The 19120-nt window shown below is 36.4% G+C and overlaps 4 protein-coding genes and 1 pseudogene across 4 annotated transcripts; 3 read left to right on the forward strand and 2 right to left on the reverse strand.

Annotated features, from left to right (window-relative positions):
* The first annotated feature begins 982 nt into the window (after positions 1-982).
* Positions 983-2056, forward strand: LOC147933725 (uncharacterized). Its single transcript, XM_087472304.1, has 2 exons — positions 983-1232; positions 1290-2056. The coding sequence occupies exons 1-2, from the start codon at positions 983-985 to the stop codon at positions 2054-2056; spliced, it is 1017 nt and encodes a 338-aa protein (XP_087328430.1).
* Positions 2057-7616: 5560 nt separating this feature from the next.
* LOC104722364 (V-type proton ATPase subunit G3) lies at positions 7617-8417 on the forward strand. Its single transcript, XM_010440516.3, has 3 exons — positions 7617-7925; positions 8033-8133; positions 8208-8417. Exons 1-3 carry the CDS (start codon positions 7838-7840, stop codon positions 8343-8345), a joined length of 327 nt encoding a protein of 108 aa, XP_010438818.1. The 5' UTR covers positions 7617-7837; the 3' UTR covers positions 8346-8417.
* An 881-nt stretch (positions 8418-9298) lies between these two features.
* On the forward strand, positions 9299-12696 carry LOC104722365 (putative clathrin assembly protein At4g25940). The gene is made up of 14 exons (XM_010440517.2): positions 9299-9632; positions 9733-9802; positions 9879-9976; positions 10062-10200; positions 10291-10418; positions 10500-10613; positions 10714-10830; positions 10924-10989; positions 11065-11145; positions 11227-11304; positions 11393-11575; positions 11663-11738; positions 11838-11965; positions 12064-12696. Exons 1-14 carry the CDS (start codon positions 9543-9545, stop codon positions 12469-12471), a joined length of 1776 nt encoding a protein of 591 aa, XP_010438819.2. The 5' UTR covers positions 9299-9542; the 3' UTR covers positions 12472-12696.
* A 157-nt stretch (positions 12697-12853) lies between these two features.
* LOC104727744 (uncharacterized) lies at positions 12854-14128 on the reverse strand. Its single transcript, XM_087471813.1, has 3 exons — positions 14075-14128; positions 13260-13993; positions 12854-13181 (listed from the first exon to the last, which is right to left on the reverse strand). Exons 1-3 carry the CDS (start codon positions 14126-14128, stop codon positions 12854-12856), a joined length of 1116 nt encoding a protein of 371 aa, XP_087327939.1.
* Positions 14129-16378: 2250 nt separating this feature from the next.
* LOC109127244 (uncharacterized) lies at positions 16379-17682 on the reverse strand (annotated as a pseudogene).
* Positions 17683-19120: the final 1438 nt, after the last annotated feature.

Here is a 19120-nt window from a genome sequence, read left to right on the forward strand (position 1 = left end):
CATCAGTTATAAATATAAATTCTTACAAAAACCAAATGAAACTCTGACCGAATAAATTGAGCTGTACCATTTTATTTTTGGTCAGAACTCCACTATAGTTTACACCAAACCTAAACTATAAGTAAACCAAAAATGCATACCCCTTTTCAAAACTTCAACACATCGCCACCACTACAATGAAGTCAAACATGATGTTAATTAACTTATCGATAAAAAAAGACGTTAATGAAAGGAAATTAGTATTTTTTTTTTCAAAGGAAATTAGTATTATAAGATGATGAATTGATGATTGTATTTATGTCAAAACGCGTTCACATGTTTGTTTGGACTTTAGATGTATATGTCCGCTGGATTAAGAAGATTCAACTTCTACCATCCGTTCGAGAAGAGAAGAATTATCTTTTATTCATGTAAAAAACTTAAGAAATACAAGAAATAACTGTAAACAGAATATGTTAAAAATAATTTTTTTACTTTTTTTTTTTTGAAACTTAGCAGATTTCTATTCAATAGCTTTCATATTATTTAAAAACAAAAAGAAACTTGAAGATTAATTTTAGCAAGTTTCACACTATAGAACTTAGTCTATCCAATTAACTATTTAAATATGTTGCAAAGAGAAGAAATTATTAAGGATAAACTTGATACACAAGTTATTAGGATATATATATGTATATATTTAGATTTCCTTTTGGTACATATTGCCATTTTTTTTGGCTTTGTAACTTGTATAAATAGAGACCTTTAGGTCACATAATAAATAACACAAATCATTCATTCATCTCTTGTCATGGTATCAGAGCAGCCGATCTAAAATCTCTAAAACCCTATATTTTTTTTTTCTGAAGAAAGCCTCTCGGCCTCTTCTTCTTTTCGTCATCTTTTGATCTTCTCTTTGTTTTTCCTTTGTTTTTCCTCTCAAAAACAGAGCATCCATCTCCTCTTTTAAGCCTCTCGGCAATAACAATTTGTTTTCAGTACAATGTCAATTACAACGACCAATCCTTCACACAAGACAATCTCACCTTTTGATCTCACGTCCGGTGATAATTCGGGTGCCATCATCTCTCAACCACTTCTCAATGGCCAAAATTATGATGAATGGGCTTTAAATCTTCGGATGGCTCTCAGTTCACGCAAGAAATTTGGTTTCCTTGATGGAACTATTCCAAAACCGGCGGACGATTCTCCAAAGCTTGAAGATTGGACCGCTAATAATCATCTTATTGTGGGTTGGATTAAACTCACTATTAAACCTAAAATTTGATCTTCCATCTACACTTGTGAAGCTGCACGTGACTTGTGGGATGTAATCAAGAAACGGTTCTCAATCAAAAGTGGGGCTCGGTTGCAACAGCTTCGTAATGCTTTAGCCACTTGCAAGCAGAATGGATCTTCTATTGATGATTACTTTGGTCGATTAACAAAACTCTGGGATGGTATTGCTGAATGCATGAGTTCCAAGCGATGTTCATGTGGAAAGTATGAGTGTGATCTCAACACTGCTCGTGACAAAGAACTTGAAGTTTTGCAGATTCATGACTTCCTCCCCGGACTTGATGATGCTGTGCATGGTGTCATCCGATCACAAATTTGTGCTATATCTCCCCTCCCCGATCTCGACAGTGTGCATCAAACGATTGTTCATAATGAAACAATCCGTCTTGGTGCTACAAAGGATGCTGAGTTACTGAGTTTTGCATCTCAATTATCTACTTCTTCATCCCGCCAATCATCACTTCCTCCACGCAACAGTTCAACACCTCATGACGCACCTCGCATCAACCGTGATCCCTCACGCATGTGTACAACTTGTGGTCGATCTGGTCATGAAGCTTCATCCTGTTTCAAGGTGGTTGGATATCCCGAGTGGTGGGAAGATCGATCACGCACCAAAAGCACTTCGCGCGGACCTGCCTCTGCTCCTATGGGACGTGGTCGTGGCTTTCCTCCCCGGGCAAATATCACTCAAATTCCTGCCGTTAATTCCGTTGCTGCAATCTCGACTCTCCCGCTCAATGACGCAAAATCGACAAGGCTTGAGTGGTCTCTCTGATGAACAATGGCGTAATGTTCAACGTGTGTACGAGTCTCACAACAACCCCTCAAATCGTCTAAGTTGTGGACACCGGGGCCACACATCATATGACCGGACAGGCTGAATTACTTCAGGATATCCGGCCTATTACTCCTGTCTATGTCAAATTGCCTGCTAGAGAGGATGTCTTGTCTTCTCAACAGGGCACAATTTTTCTGACACCTACACTCTGCTTGAAAAATGTTTATTTGGTTCCTGGCTTTCATACGAATTTAATTTCGCTTGGCCAACTTGTTACGGATAATTTCCTTGTGGGACAAGTAACTGATAAATTGTTGCTTCTACAGGACCACATTATGAGGACGCTGATTGGAGTTAGTGTTCGTGTGGGAGAGGGATTGTACCAGTTCCATGCTGTTGAGACTGTGGCTTCTAATCAAACCGGTGTTAGCAAGGATTATGCTTTGTGGCATATGCGTCTAGGGCATGCCTCTTCTCGGGTTCTCGGCCAACTTCCTGGTGTTAGTAGTTTATCTAATAATAGTAATGAACTTTTACAAGAGAGTTGTGATATTTGTTTAAGAGCAAAACAAACTCGTCATCCTTTTCCAGATTCTTTTAATAATGCAAACGAGATTTTTGATTTAATCCACTGTGATCTCTGGGGTCCGTATCGCACTCTTGCATTTTGTGGCTCTAGCTATTTGTTGACTATTGTTGATGATTGTTCTAGAGCTGTGTGGTTGTATCTTCTCCCGGATAAATCCACTGTCTCTCACAAGATCCGTAATTTCTTGCAACTAGTTGAACGTCAGTTTAACAAGAAAGTGAAACGTATTCGGAGTGACAATGGCACAGAATTTATGTGTATGTCACGCTATTTTCATGAGCAAGGGATTCTTCACGAAACATCTTGTGTTCATACACCGCAACAGAATGGTCGTGTTGAACGCAAGCATCGTCATATTCTAGAAGTTGCTCGGGCATTACGCTTTCAAGGTCATTTTCCTCTTCAGTTTTGGGGAGACTGCGTTCTTACTGCTGCATATTTGATTAATCGTACACCTTCCAAGGTTCTTCATGGTAAAACTCCATTTGAAATTCTATATGGTCAACCTCCGTCATATAAGCATTTACGAGTTTTTGGATGTCTCGCTTATGCTCATAACCTGAATCACAATGGTGATAAATTTACATCTCGCAGCAAACGTTGTGTCTTTGTCGGATATCCATATGGCAAGAAGGGTTGGCGGTTATATGATCTTGATCGCAAAGTCTTCTTTGTTTCTCGCGATGTTGTTTTTAATGAAGGCAAATATCCTCTCTCTTTGGATACACCAGATGCTTCTATCAGTGATAATCTTCCGACTATCTCACCTCCTGTTCTAGCTGTAACATCTTCGGAGGAACAACTTTCTGATCCTATTCACATATTCGACCAAGAAGGATCGGTTGACCCTCCATCTGATTCAGTGATTGATCCTCCTTCTGAGCCAGCAATACCAGATGATGAAAGTGCTAGACTAATTGGTCCTGAGACTCATTTGACCGGTATCCCGAGTAGATCAACCGTTTCTACTATTGAACCTCTGCATGTTTCCTCTGTTACAACCGCAGGGACTTCTAGTTCGACTTCATCTCCTGTAGATCTTGGTGTTGGTAAACGACACAAAAAGCCTCCTGGTTATCTCAGTGATTATGTTGTTGGTACAATCTCTGTCTCTCCTCTCCCTCCTCTCACGACACTTCCTCCTCAACCATCCTCAGGTACGGTCCATCTCTTGTCAGATTATTTGTCTTCACATCGATTTTCTCCTACTTATTGCAGTTATCTTGTTGCCTTGTCAACTGCTATTGAACCTCGTTCTTTCAAAGAAGCGATGACTTATGAAGAATGGAAATTGGCAATGCAATCTGAGGTCACGTCGCTAGAAGACAATCATACTTGGGATTTGGTGGATTTACCGCCACATAAGACGGTTATTGGTAGTCAATGGGTTTATCGTATCAAGCTTCAAGCCGATGGCACTCTTGAACGCTACAAGGCGCGTTTGGTGGCTCTAGGTAATCATCAAGTCGAAGGCTTGAATTATAACGAAACCTTTGCTCCAGTTGCAAAAATGACTACGTTACGATTAATTTTGGATATTGCAGCCAAACAAAATTATGAAGTACATCAAATGGATGTTCATAATGCCTTTCTTTACGGTGATCTTGACGAAGAAATTTATATGAAACCACCTCCTGGTTTTTCACTACCTGGCGATACAAGGGTTTGTCGACTTCGAAAATCAATATATGGGCTCAAACAGTCTCCTCATTGTTGGTTTGCCAAACTCGCCGATGCTCTTAAAAAGTATGGCTTTAAGAAAACCCGCTCTGATTATTCTCTCTTTGTCTTTCGTCGTGATGGTATCTCGCTACAAATCTTTGTTTACGTGGATGACTTGATCATATCTGGTAATTCTCCCTCGGCTATACAACAATTTGTAGGACATGCTAAATATTTCTTGGGGTTGGAGATTGCGCGTAGTCCTGAGGGATTTTATCTTTGTCAACGCAAATACGCTATTGATATTGTGACAGAAGCTGGCTTGTTAGGCTGCAAACCTGCTGGTTCTCCTATTGATCAAAATCATGGTTTAGCTCTTGCTGATGGTCCGATTTTATCTAATCCGGAGGCCTACCGTCGCTTAGTAGGACGTCTTGTCTATCTCGCATCTACACGACCAGATCTTTCTTATGCTATCCATATTTTGTCTCAATTCATGCAGAAACCGAAAGAAGCACATTGGCAAGCTGCTTTGAAAGTGGTACGATATTTAAAAGGGACTCTTGGGCAAGGCATTCTCTTACGTGCTAACTCTCCTCTTCATTTGAAAGGTTGGTGTAACTCTGATTATGCTGGTTGTCCTTTAATTCGAAAGTCACTCACTGGCTGGTTTGTTCAATTTGGAGACTCTCCTATCTCTTGGAAAACTAAGAAACAAAAGACTACCTCAAGTTATTCCGCTGAAGCTGAATATCGCGCCATGGCTACCATTTGTCGCGAGTTACGTTGGCTGAAATCCCTCCTCTTCGAGCTTGGTATCGATCATCAGGCACCCATCTTTTTATTTTGTGACAGTCAAGCGGCGTTGCATATAAGTTCTAATCCGGTTTTTCATGAACGCACAAAACACATTGAAATAGACTGTCATGTCGTTTATGATTATATCGTGGATGGTACTGTCAAAGCCTCTCATGTCGACACTACGGATCAACTTGCTGATATTCTTACTAAAGCTTTAGGCCAACGCGAATTTGATGTGTTTTTACACAAGTTGGATGTTCAAAATTTGCATGCTCCAACTTGAGGGGGATATTAAGGATAAACTTGATACACAAGTTATTAGGATATATATGTATATATTTAGATTTCCTTTTGGTACATATTGCCATATCTTTTGGCTTTGTAACTTGTATAAATACAAACTTTTAGATCACATAATAAATAACACAAATCATTCGTTCATATCTCTTGTCAGAAATTAAAGAGAAAAAAAAAAACGCAAAGTCAAGAAGGAGAAGAATTCTTTATGTTGGTTGTGGTGATGACTGATGATCCGATGAGCTTATAGTGTGGTGGTGGGGGTCCAGTTGTCAAGCTTACATGTTTTTTGGCTGGTCCCGAATGATGCATAGTCAAGTCCTGATGAAGTGACCAAATTTTTACGATTCCACGCAGTTGTTATATCCATTTCGTATATCTCATATATTCTCCTGACTCGACCTTTTTTCCACTTGTTAAACTTGCATTTTCATTATATTTTCCATATAATATATATAATTAGTCTCTAGTCTGTAGGATATCAATTTTTTGTCCAAGAAGAGGAAACTAGCAATATGCATGTACAGTTAACTAAGAAACTAAAACCAGTAACAAATTTTGAAAAAAATATACATAATTTATATGCAAATAATACATTAAAAATTATATGATTATCTATATCTCCAAGTGATGGAAGCCTAAACACGCGCGCGGGGTGATGGTTTGTATATGACATTTAATTTTAAAGAAAATGAACTCAGGGAAGTTCCTGCTTTGTTTGAATATCACTAAGATCATGTGATATCTCTATGCTTTATTACTTGATACACATGCAAATCTATGTGTGTATGCATATACATAAATACATGTAAATGTGATGATGTTATTCTTTTTATTTAATCGTTATTATACATTCCTAGACTAATTTACTTCTTTAAGATTCTGAAATGAACAACCAACGATCAAACACTCAAAACCCAAGAAATTGATATGACTATTACTATATATCCCATTATATATCTATCGTTACATACCCTTTAATTTATATCTTGGTATCTATAAGCAAGTATTCATTAGATATATATATATATATATATATATATATATATATATATATATATATACACGACAATGGTGGGTAAAAAAACTCACCATGTGCTGTTGATTATGTTTTCAACAACTTATTTATCGTGATACCTTCGATATACAATACATATAATGTGATCCCATTTTCTATTTGAAAAGTATCTAGAATATCACCTTATTATTCTTAAGTTTCAACAAACTTATAAATCCTTAACAAATTAACCACAAAAAATTTATTAATCTAGTAAAAAATTCCTATGTAAGAAAAAGAAAAGTTCAAGAACAATTTTGTAAAAGAACAAAAAATAACAAACTAAAAGGAAAGAAAAACATCAAAGTATGGCAATCAAACATCAACCAGATCTTTAACCAAACTATAGCCGCATTAAACGCAATTATGGCAACCGCTCCTGCTGCGACTACTATCACCGCCTTAAATCCAAGAATACAAGACGTTACAAGGATAACCGAAAACAACCACATCCTATTCATATTTTTGTGAACTAATTTATTTACATGATCTTTACAAATAGATAAATTGAAGAAAACAAATTTTGTTTTCTAAACTCGAACGACTTGTCTATGTTGATATACAATTTGTATGGCCGTATGGGTGTGACAATTTTAATTCTCTCTTTTTCTAAGAGGGAAATGCGTGGTGGAAAATTAAATGCAAAGTATATCATGCACATTTTGACTATCCAAAAAGTAATTATGCAACTGCATGTGCATGATGTATTAGTTTTGGGCATTCTCCATCCTGCTTATTATAGTATTTTGCATTTATATCAGTGAAAATGACGTCTTTGAGCTGGCTATTAAAGGATTAATGTTGATAATATCGTTTTTCTTTGATCATATATATGAGTATGAACTAGATTGGTAGTATAAGTTTTATTTCAAGGTATTTTAACTCTTAATACAAGAGTTTCGAAGAGAAACACATATTGCTTCTCACAATTAAAGGAAAACATAAGAAATTTAATGGATCATTAATTTTATCTAGATTTATTTTAGAGTCACATGTTATAATTTCTTCTTTTAATTTACAGTTTAATTATCAACTTTATTCCACACAATGTTTTTAAATCGTAAATACATATATATTACCTCTCGTCTCTGGATCGGATGATTGGTAGTCAGTTGTGACTCTATATATAGTATGTTTTAATAAAAATCCACACTCACCCTGGAATCACATATATTGTTTTCTAAAAATATTATAATTTGAAGAAGAAAAAAAACGAGTCAAAAACTAACTCCAATAACCAAGGAGAAAAACACTCTCCATCTAACTAAACCATAACCAAAGAGGCTTATACCTACAAATTCCATCTCTCACACCAAAATTTTCAGAAGAATAAACACAAGTACTTTCATTGTCCTTGAAGAGAACATAAGCCATGGATTCTTTAAGAGGCCAAGGTGGGATTCAGATGCTTTTAACTGCTGAACAAGAAGCGGGACGGATTGTTTCGGCTGCGAGGACCGGTATAGTCATTCTCCTTCACGGTTTCTTGGCTCCAATAGTAAGATTTTGGTTTTGAATCCTTTTTGTCTATTCATTTTCTTTTGTTCATGGATGGATCAATGATCAGCAAAACTAGCAAGAATGAAGCAAGCGAAAGACGAGGCTGAGAGGGAGATGGAAGAGTACAGGTCCAAATTAGAAGAAGAGTATCAAGCACAAGTTTCTGGGGTAATTAATCAACACCAAAACAAAACCAGCTAGTGAGATATTGATTTGTACTCATTCATTACCTTTTGTTTCAGACGGATCAAGAAGCAATTACAAAACGTTTAGATGATGAAACAGAAGGCAGGATTAAGAACCTTAAGGACTCTAGCTCAAAGGTCTCCAAGGACATTGTCAAGATGCTCATCAAATACGTAACCACTACTGGAGCATGATTCTCACTTCACTGACCTCATAGTACCTTATCCTCCCTGATAATAAAATTGTTTTGATTCTTCAGCTCCAAATCTTTCTGGCCCATGATCTCTTGTGCACATTAGAGCCAAAATACATAGTCCATGGGTATATAAACACATTAACATGAAGGAAACTAAAACAAACATTAGATGCATAAACTCATGAAGGTATAATTGGTAAAACAATAAAGAAGGGAAAATCGTGTTAAAAGTACACAAGTGTTGAATTATATGTACAACAACAAAAGAGGAAACATGCATGCAAGATAAATGCAGTGGTTGGTTAATTTTTTTTGTATGTTTATTGTACGCTGAGTACAAATTATTACATTTCTTGAACAAAGTGAAACTGTAACTTGGAAATGGCATTCAGTAAGAGAAATAATTGAGCATTTGGAACAAAACAAGCAATGATATATGCCGTAGTAGCTGGTTTGACGAGTATGATCCAAATCAGAACCACCGTATGTCTGAAGCCTACGGATTCGAGTCCGACACATTAGGTCCATATGGCTTAGCTTTAACAGTGCTCTCAATTTCTTGTAGAAGAATATATATATATATATACATGAATAATTTTATTAAAAATGAGGATAAAAAAATGAAATTACATTGGTAATAAAATTCAACGATAAATCAGCTTAATTGGTACAAAAATTACGGATACATTATTTTAGAAATTGCACCTGTAGCATCCGATTATATAGTTCTTGATTTGTTTAGGTTTTGTTTCAAAACAAATAAAATATTTGTTAACGTTAAAAAAAAAATTGATTTGGTAAATGAGATACTATTTCAATACAAATTATTACGATAATTTACAATGACAATGAAATACTATTTTATAAATTAAATTTAAAATGAAAAAAAAAAAAAAAAAAAAAAATCAAGATTCCGTTACGCACGTCATGGTAGGGCAAGAAGAGAGAGAAGAGCTTGTTGTTGAAAAGTCTGTTATATTGTGTTCTGTTCGTTGTAAGGCGACTAACAAGTAACAACAAAAACAGAGCATATATACCAAACTTGGTCTTCGTCTTCGTCTTCTTCTTCATCATCCCTTTTTATCTTCTCCTTCCTCTTTACATCTCTCTCCATCGTAACCAGATCGTTACACTATTCCGGTGATCGCCGGAATAAATTAACAATCTTTTTCCAGATTCCGATTTATTCGCTTAGATGGCAACGTTTCACAGTTTCCGTAAAGCCGTCGGAGCAATTAAAGATTCCACCACCGTAAGCATCGCCAAGGTCAACAGCGAATTCAAGGTCAGACTCACATATTTCATAATTCAAATACTTTTGGTTTCTAAATTTTTTTTTTTAAAATTTATGTAATTAACCGATGAACAATTTAATATGAAATTAGGATTTGGATGTTGCGATCGTCAAGGCCACAAATCATGTAGAATCTGCTCCTAAAGAACGTCATATGCGTAGTAAGTATCTTACCAAACCCTTTTGATTTTGGTTATGATCAGAGACGTTTATGAGTTTTTACATCTCTTTGTGTAGAAATATTCTCGGCTACATCTGTAGTCCAACCACGAGCAGATGTTGCTTACTGCATTCACGCATTAGCCAAGAGATTGTCCAAAACTCGCAATTGGGTTGTGAGTTTTGTAAACTTTTACTCCTTCCATTAAATAAAAACTCTGTTTTTAGGGTTTTGCTTAGATTTGCGTTTCCAACACGTAGGTTGCGATCAAGGTGTTAATAGTCATTCATAGAACATTAAGAGAAGGTGATCCAACATTCAGAGAAGAGCTTCTCAATTACTCTCGCAGAGGACATATGCTTCGTATATCCAACTTCAAAGACGACACAAGTCCTCTTGGTGAAATAGCCTCTCCTATATCTTTAGTTCCATAGCTTTGGTGTTCCTAGTGGAAATTATTCAAAACATTTTCTTGACTTGTTGTTGCAGCTTGGGATTGCTCTGCATGGATTAGGACATACGCGCTTTTCCTCGAAGAGCGGCTTGAATGCTATCGGGTTTTAAAATATGACATAGAAGCAGAATGTTTACCAAAAGGCTCAGGTGCATCTTCCAAGGTTTGTTTCTCAACTTCATTCTCACCCTTTACTTAAACAAACACAAGAATCTCATTAAATACTCAAAAATCAATCTTCCAGAACGTAGATTCCAATGCTTCTCAAACGTATAGAACAAGGATGTTGTCTGATGAAGAACTGCTAGAGCAGTTACCTGCTTTGCAACAACTGCTTTACAGGCTTATTGGTTGTCAGGTAAAAGTTATATATCCAAACTCTAAAATCTTCCAATTTTTTTTTTTTTGTTTTTGTTTTTTACATCAGACGATTTCTTAATCTGTTTTCAGCTTTGCAGCCTGAAGTAACAGCCTATAGCAACTACCTAATCCAATACGCTCTTGCATTGGTGCTTAAAGAAAGCTTCAAAATATACTGTGCTATTAATGATGGAATCATTAATCTTGTGGACATGGTTTGTAGAAAAAATCTCCTCTTCTTTAGTATCATTTTACTTCAGTTCTTTAAGTTAGTATCACTGAAGTATATATCTCTGCTCTTGACTTAGTTCTTTGAGATGTCAAGACATGATGCAGTGAAAGCTCTAAATATATACAAACGAGCTGGCGAACAGGTAAAAGCTCGCTAAAGCTATAGACTAACTCTTGATCTTTCGGAAGCTTGCCTAATAATGTTTTCAACTGCACAGGCTGCTAAACTGGCTGATTTTTATGAGTACTGCAAAGGTCTAGAGCTCGCTAGGAACTTTCAGTTCCCAACCTTAAGACAGGTTCTTTCTTTAACTTATGATAAAATGAAATTGTGAAGATTGATCAGCTCAAAAGAACTATTATCTAAAAACTTGTTTCAGCCTCCTCCTTCCTTTCTTGTAACAATGGAAGATTACATTAAAGAAGCTCCTCAGAGTGGTTCTGTTCAGAAAAAGCTGGTAAGAAACTCAACTCTCATCATATTTGGTTGATACTGATCCAAAATAAGTCTTTTTTTTTTATATGACTTGGCATTTTGTTTTACAGGAGTACCAGGAAAAAGATGAAGAAGAACAACAAGAAGAAGAAGAACAATGTGCGCAGCCTGAAGAACCTGCAGAAGCCGAAAATGAAAACACCGAAGGAGAACAACCTCTTATCCAAGAAGAAGAAAAAATAGAAGAGGAAGAAGCTAAACCTTCTTTCTTGATAGACACTGATGATCTGCTGGTGAATCTTCTTCTACACATCATCCTCATGTGTACTTATTATAATCTCTTTTGGCTAAAATTCTCAACCTTTTCTTCTCCTTCACAGGGCTTGAGTGAGATAAACCCAAAAGCCACAGAGATAGAGGACCGCAATGCATTGGCTCTTGCAATATATCCACCAGGTAGCAAAAAATCTGATTCTTGACCAAAACTGGATACTTTCTCTGTAACACTATTGGAGGAAGAAATGAAATTGGTGAACTTTTTTTGTGTCTCTGCAGGTCAAGAAGCTCCAGGCCCATCAAACAGTTTAAGTTTAATAGAAACTGGTGGATCCGGTTGGGAACTGGCATTAGTCACTCCTCAGAACAACAACAACAATCCTCGCCCCACGCCTAACACAAAACTTGTAATTAAATCTAACACAACAACATCTATTTGAATATAAAACTCTCTGTTTCTACTCTCAAACTAGAATGAGCTTGTTTTCTTTTCTTGTATTTATAGGCAGGAGGATTCGACAATCTATTACTTGACAGTCTGTACGAAGATGATTCAGCTAGGAGACAGATCCAACTAACCAATGCCGGGTATGGACATGGTGGCACAGACACATCAGCAGCAGCACCACCACCAAACCCATTCGAGATGCAACAAGATCCTTTTGCAATGTCAAACAACATTGCTCCTCCCACTAACGTTCAAATGGCAATGCAACAACAACAGCAACAACAGATGATGATGATGCATCAGAGTCCCTACAATTACACTCATCCTCATGATCATCATAATCATCATCAGTTCTCAGCAGGTCCTTCTCCTTCTAATCCTTTTGGAGAGCCTTTCATGGCCCTCCCTCCTCCGCCAGGCTCAGCTGGTCCGCAGCAAAACAACCATCATCATATGCTCCTCTAGAGTTACAACATCTCAGTTAATAATATATCTCTCTTTCTCTCTCTTTTTTTTTTTTAGGGTGTTATTCTTTCTACTAGACAACTCTAGTCACTGATGATTTCTTAGGCATTTTAATTATGTGTCATTTTGTCTCTGCCTATTTTTAACAATCTTTCAGAACTTGTTTGCCTATACTTTTTACCCTGCAAATTATTTATATGCGTTGAGCTAGTTGTGATTAAGAAAGGTAAAACGAGTTCTGCCATGTTTTATTCCAAATAGTCAGAGATCTACTAACCAAATAAGTACATGAACCAAAACCCAAAAAACAATCACGAAATAATATTGAAGGCCACAAAGAGCCACGCAATATAAAAGGACATCCGATATGATATCAAATTCACTAGTAAGAGGATGGAGCAGGCCAGTAAGGGAACTCAGTTGATGTTAACGGAAGGTTATCTTTTGCGTAGAAGGTAGTGGTAATATCGGCTGCGATGTCGTGAACACCAAAGTTACGGCCCACATAATAGATAGAGTTAGGCCTGAGTCCAGGAGACGAGCTTGCAGGGACACAGCATGCTTCATTATGTCCAAGAAAGATACAAAGATCTCCAATGTCTTCCGTGTAAACCAAATCACCGCATATTGTATCCACTCTAAACACCAAAAACCCTTTTGTTTTATGGTAGATTGTTCCCTTTTCCCAGTTCTTGCCTTCCTGGCCGAACCTGCAAATAAGATATCTATATGTTTCAGCATATACTAAATTACCAAACTTGTGCATAAAAATATAAGTTATTAGGTACCATTTGACGAGGAAATGTTCGCCGGAGGGGGACTCCACGAAGTGGTCCGTTCTGGAACACCAGATGAACTCTTCCAAATCTATCCGAAGCACCTCCTTTACATGGTCCGTTTGATTAGACAAGTAGTGGAACTTGGGTTCGAAATAATCTTCCTCCTCCATGGCGTGGAGATCCAAGGACCAATAGTACAGTCCAGAAGGACAAACAGTGAGAAACTTATTGTTCTTCTTTGAATACATTAGACTCGAGAAAGGGTGTACAGAACCAGAGGTATTGATGTTGATCCATTGAGAGCCAGAGCCGCTGAAGGGCTCGCACAGATACACGTCAGATCCCAAGAACTTGACCGCCACTACCAATTCATCCTTCATCATGTTACGAGAGTTGGACATTGCCACGTTCTGGATTCGAGAACTACTAGGCAGAGGAGGTAGATGAAGTTTGATCGAGTCAGATGGTGTGTTACTGACCAGCATGAGATTTGTGGAATTATTGTCCTCCGATTCCTCCAAGGTAACTCTATATCCATCTTTATTATGTGGAATTCCATCGGTCATCGCCACTCGGACCTCTTCTCTGAGTCCCTTGTCCTTAATCACGAGTTTCTCTCTGTATTCATCATCGTAGTGTACTTGATCATTGTGAGAGGTGTTGGCCTTAAGTAGGTGGTCGATCAACAAGTACGGGTGTGTTGGCTTAGAGCAGAACATCCGACCCTTCGTGTTGTTGTATCTCTGCATGCATGCCATGTATACAATGAGTAAGAACCAAAAGGAAACTCCAAGTCATATCGCATAACAAATAAAGAAACTTACGATGACATTTTTGCAGACAGATGGCTTCAAGAGTCGGTTGATGAGCTGAGACATCGTCGAAAACCCTAAACTATTTTGGTGATTTGGTCGTCTCAGAGTAATATAAAGAGAACGCCTTGGAGATAATATATATATAGAAGAAGAAGACGAAGATAACATTAAATCTAAGGAGATATGAACAAGGTGAAGGTCTGTGGAGAATTTGTGATGTTTATTAACATTGTAAGGTGTTTGCAATACAGGAAAGAAGATCGACTAAAGATCATTTACATAATGTTTCTGTGAGATACAATACGTGATGAGGAAGAGATATGAAACTTAGGAGAAGAGTATCCGGTTTGGGTTTGATGGTTCCGTTTGGACAATATTTGATGTTTTATTTTTTCTTTCTTATATTTAATGAAATGACATGAAAATATATATCGTCTAAAGACTCTTAACAACTGTGAAAACATTGGCTTATTTTGAGAAGGGTGTATTGAAACCATGATTTTGAAGAATTTGATGGGATTTAGGAAATTTGGAATTTTGTTAGATTTTAGCGAAGTTGATATGATTTTCTGTAAAATTCTTTCAAATCCCACATAAAATTATGAGATTTGGATTTCTGTATTTTTAACTAAACAAATCCTCTCAAATCTTCCAGAATCCCTAAAAGTCATTAAAATCCAAATGCACAAACTGTTTTGAATAACAGTGGATTTTAAAGTAGATTTTTAAATCATCAGTTCAATAACAATGAATTTTAATAGACTTTTTAAAATTCATGATTGAATAATGTAGGATTTGTAAATTTTACACAAATAACTTATAATGTCAAGTTGAATACACCCGAATGTGACTTCTGGTTTAATATTAATTGGTTAGGTTAGTTAAATACTTAAATGATCTGGTTTGGTCGTATTTGTTGGTAGTCCCTTTTGTGTTTGAGCTGACAATAAGAAAACTGGGCCTTCAAATGGCATTTGTGATGAAGGTTGTGCAAAGTCTGGTGGCGATATCGTAAACACCAAAGGTATTTACGATAAATAGATGCAGTTAGGCTTGAGCAGTTAGGCTTGAGCCCATGAGACGAGCTCGCGGGGACCCGAAGAGCTTCACCATGTCCAAGAAATATACAAAGATCTCCAATGTTCTCTGTGTATCACATTACTTTGAATTCTTCCTTTGGGTCATCCGTTCTAAACACCATGAACCGTTTTGTTATGTGCCCGACCGTCCTCACTCCGTTGATATTCCTGAAAGAGTCTCCACTGTACCTGAAATCACAAATAATGAATCAAACTTATAATCATTTGCAATAACTCAAAAACAGGACCGTACCAGCCATTTGAACTGGCCAAATCCAATTATGCGGTCACTGTTTTAGTTGAAAGCATTATTCGCACTGACTCATGAGTCATGAAAACCAGTTTGAAACCAGTCATAGCAAATATCTAGTCCTTTCTACCGTTAAAATCACGTTTACAAACATATTCTAAACTTTATTTAGTAAGCTAACTAGAAAATATATTCAAGAGTCACATTATATATGTTTTCAAATACTTTGAAATACTCAAACAAGAAAATTATGAAACCAGGTCTAATCACTAGAACTAAGTTTAACCGTGCCGGCCGTTATGGTTTTAAATCGTTGTCTTTTTGTAATTAACAAGTGATCCCGGTTGCACAAGGCCCGATGTATATCTTATGGTGAACAAAACATTAAACATTTCTCTCAAACCTACCAGTTTACTTGGTTAGTACTGTAGAATCAAGAACTGTTGAATAATCAGATTTTTGTACATTTGTTTTAGGGGAAAATAGACGATTAAGATATATTTACCATCATCATATGCTCCTCTAGAGTTACAACATCTCAGTTAATAATATCTCTCTTTCGCTTGGTTACCTTTGTTTTCTTTAGGGTGTTAATTCTTTCTACTAGACAACTCTCTACCCACTGATGATTTCTTACGGTATTTTAATTATGTGTCATATTGTCTCTGCCTATTTCCTAAAATCTTTCAGAATTTGTTTGCCTAAACTCTTTGCAAATTATTTATATGCGTTGAGAAAAAAAGCAATGTTGCATCAGACTGCTTGTCGTTTTGTAGTTGGATCTCCAAGTTTTTGTGATTAAGAAAGGTAAAACGAGTTCTGCCATGTTTGATTTCCAAATAGTCAGAGATCTACTAACCAATAAAACATTAATTAACTGGTAAGTACTACATGAACCAAACCCAAAAAAATATTACGAAATAATATTGCAGGCCACAAAGAGCCACACAATATAAAAGGACATCCGATATGATATCAAAGTCACTAGTAAGAGGATGGAGCAGGCCAGTAAGGGAACTCAGTTGAACTTATTGGAAGGTTATCTTTTGTGTAGAAGGTAGTGCTAACTTCGGTGTTGATGTCGTGAACACCAAAGTTACGGCCAACATAATAGATAGAGTTAGGCTTGAGTCCAGGAGACGAGCGTGCAGGGACACAACATGCTTCATTATGTCCAAGAAAGATACAAAGATCTCCAATGTCTCTCGTGTAAACCAAATCACCGCAAATTGTATCCACTCTAAACACCAAAAACCTTTTTGTTGTATGGAAGAGTGTTTCGTCTTCCCAGACCTTGCCTTCCTGGCCGAACCTGCAAGTAAGATATCTATATGTTTCAGCATATATTAGATTATCAAACTTGTGCATGCATATGTCAAAAGAAATAAGTTATTATGTACCACTTGACGAGGAAATGTTCGCCGGAGGGTGACTCCACCAAGTGGTCCGTTCTGGAACACCAGATGAAGTCTTCCAAATCCGTCCGAAGCACCTTCTTAATATGGTCGGTTTGACTAGACAAGTAGTGGAACTTGGGTTCGAAATCTTCCTCCTTGGCGTCGAGATCCAAGGACCAATAGTATTGTCCAGAAGGACCAACAGTGAGAAACTTTTTATTCTTCTTTGAATACATTAGACTCGAGAAAGGGTGTACAGAACCAGTGGTATCGATGTTGATCCATCGAGAGCAAGAGCCGCTGAAGGGCTCGCACAGATACACGTCAGATCCCAAGAACTTGACCGCCACTACCAATTCATGCTTCATCATGTTACGAGAGTTGGACATTGCCACGTTCTGGATTCGAGAACTACTAGGCAGAGGTGGTAGATGAAGTTTCACCGGGTCAGATGGTGTGTTATTGACCAGCACGAGATTTGTGGAATCATCATCCTCCGGTTCCTCCAAGGTAACTCTATATCCATGTTCATGTGGGAATTCCATCGATCATCGCCACTCGGACCTCTTCTCTGAGTCCCTTGTCCTTAATCACGAGTCTCTCTATGAATTCATCATCGTAGTAGACTTGATCACTGGAACAGTTGTTGGCCTTAAGGAGGTGGTCAATCAACAAGTACGGGTGTGTTGGCTTAGAGCAGAACATCCTAACCTTGGTGTTGTTGTGTGTCTGCATGGCCATTGGCCACATATATATATATATATATACAAGTAATCATACGATGAGTAAGAACCAAAAGGAAACTCCAAGTTATCACATAACAAATAAAGAACTTACGATGACATTTTTGCAGACAGATGACATCAAGAGTCGGGTGATGAGCTGAGACATCGTCGAAAAAACCCTAAACTATGTCGTCTCAGAGTAATATAAAAAGAACGCACCAAGTTCACAATCTAAGGAAATGCTTTGATTGTATCGATATTATGATTTACAATATATAGGCATATATACATATAGGGTTTTGTACACAACTACATTACACATATATCCTTTATTCTATCTTGTGTATAGAAGAAGAATCTTTATGGAGATAACAGTAAATCTAAGGAGATATACATTAATAATCTATTTCATCTATATTATTATATTTGAAGTACATTTTTGTTTATGTCCTTCAAGTTTTGCTTATTTAATATGTTTTATTTACAACATTAACCCCTAACAATTTTCATAAAATAACATTTCATAGAAACTCAATTAATGGAACTATTTAAATCTACCTAATTTGATACGTTTATTGCCATAAATAGCTGGACAACATTTATACATTTCGATTTTTCCACAAATATCTCTACACATTAAATTTTTAATCCCATAAAAATCTTCAAACCTATTTTAATAGAGATTTTTAGAGAAAAAATCTGTTAGTTTTCCTAAATTATCTCGGCTTAATTAATAGTTTCCATTTAATATTTTCTATATATATGGAAGAAATATACATAATATTAGCTTAAAATTGAGAATAGAAACAAACAATATCTCCAATTTCCTAAACAAGAATAACAAAGAGAACGAGTAAATGCTAACAATAAACCGAGTAATTGATAAATTAAAAATGAAAATAATTAATTTTTATATACATTAAACACATAAAATAACTATTACTTCTCACATATCTCTATATTATTCTACATAAAAAACACAATCAAGCGGTGTACCGCGGGTCAAAACTTAGATAACATAGTAACATTTCTATTAAAAAACAAAAAAAAACTTAACCATTTTATTTAAAATCATATATAAACATTAAAATTGTCCCGTAAATTCAATAAATAGTTATAGGTATATAATTTAAAAATTAATAAAACAACAGCAAAATAACAAACAAATATAATATACGTATTTAAAATATTTAAAATTTTAAAAATGTAGTCCCGTGGTGTACCGTACGTTAAAACCTAGTTTTTTTTATAATGGAATGACATGAAAATTTTATCCTCTTAAGACTTTAAACAAAGAGCAGCTGGTTAGTAAAAACATTGCCTTTTGGTTTAATATCAGCTTAGCTACCTGGTTAGGTTAGTTAAATGATCTGGTTTGGTCTTAGTTGGGGTTTAGTCCATTTTATGTTTGGGCTAATAAAAGAAACTGGGCGTTAAAATGGCATCCGATGTTGATTTTTGGTTGGGCTGATAAAAAAATCAAATGTTGTTGGTTGCTCAGAATTCAGAAAGACAGAAACTGCTGTTGATGGACTGTTTGTGTTTTGGACCGGACTCAAACTTCAGTTTATCGTCATAAAAAGTTTATAGATCTTACTGAATTT

Source organism: Camelina sativa, chromosome 11, assembly GCF_030686135.1.
Source record: "Camelina sativa cultivar CO46 ecotype springtype chromosome 11, ASM3068613v1".
In the NCBI taxonomy this organism is placed as follows: domain Eukaryota; kingdom Viridiplantae; phylum Streptophyta; class Magnoliopsida; order Brassicales; family Brassicaceae; genus Camelina; species Camelina sativa.

Bases quoted from the DNA above. Each gene is read 5' to 3' on its own strand.
- LOC147933725 (XM_087472304.1), top strand. From the start codon at position 983: ATGTCAATTACAACGACCAATCCTTCACACAAGACAATCTCACCTTTT. The intron at 1,233-1,289 runs GTTGGATTAAAC...ACACTTGTGAAG, and splicing joins TAATAATCATCTTATTGTGG to CTGCACGTGACTTGTGGGAT.
- LOC104722364 (XM_010440516.3), top strand. From the start codon at position 7,838: ATGGATTCTTTAAGAGGCCAAGGTGGGATTCAGATGCTTTTAACTGCT. The intron at 7,926-8,032 runs GTATAGTCATTC...ATCAATGATCAG, and splicing joins TGTTTCGGCTGCGAGGACCG to CAAAACTAGCAAGAATGAAG. The intron at 8,134-8,207 runs GTAATTAATCAA...CTTTTGTTTCAG, and splicing joins ATCAAGCACAAGTTTCTGGG to ACGGATCAAGAAGCAATTAC.
- LOC104722365 (XM_010440517.2), top strand. From the start codon at position 9,543: ATGGCAACGTTTCACAGTTTCCGTAAAGCCGTCGGAGCAATTAAAGAT. The intron at 10,614-10,713 runs GTAAAAGTTATA...TCAGCTTTGCAG, and splicing joins ACAGGCTTATTGGTTGTCAG to CCTGAAGTAACAGCCTATAG. The intron at 11,305-11,392 runs GTAAGAAACTCA...TTTGTTTTACAG, and splicing joins GTTCTGTTCAGAAAAAGCTG to GAGTACCAGGAAAAAGATGA.
- LOC104727744 (XM_087471813.1), bottom strand. From the start codon at position 14,128: ATGTCTCAGCTCATCAACCGACTCTTGAAGCCATCTGTCTGCAAAAAT. The intron at 13,994-14,074 runs GTAAGTTTCTTT...GCATGCATGCAG, and splicing joins CTGTCTGCAAAAATGTCATC to AGATACAACAACACGAAGGG. The intron at 13,182-13,259 runs GTACCTAATAAC...TCTTATTTGCAG, and splicing joins GAACATTTCCTCGTCAAATG to GTTCGGCCAGGAAGGCAAGA.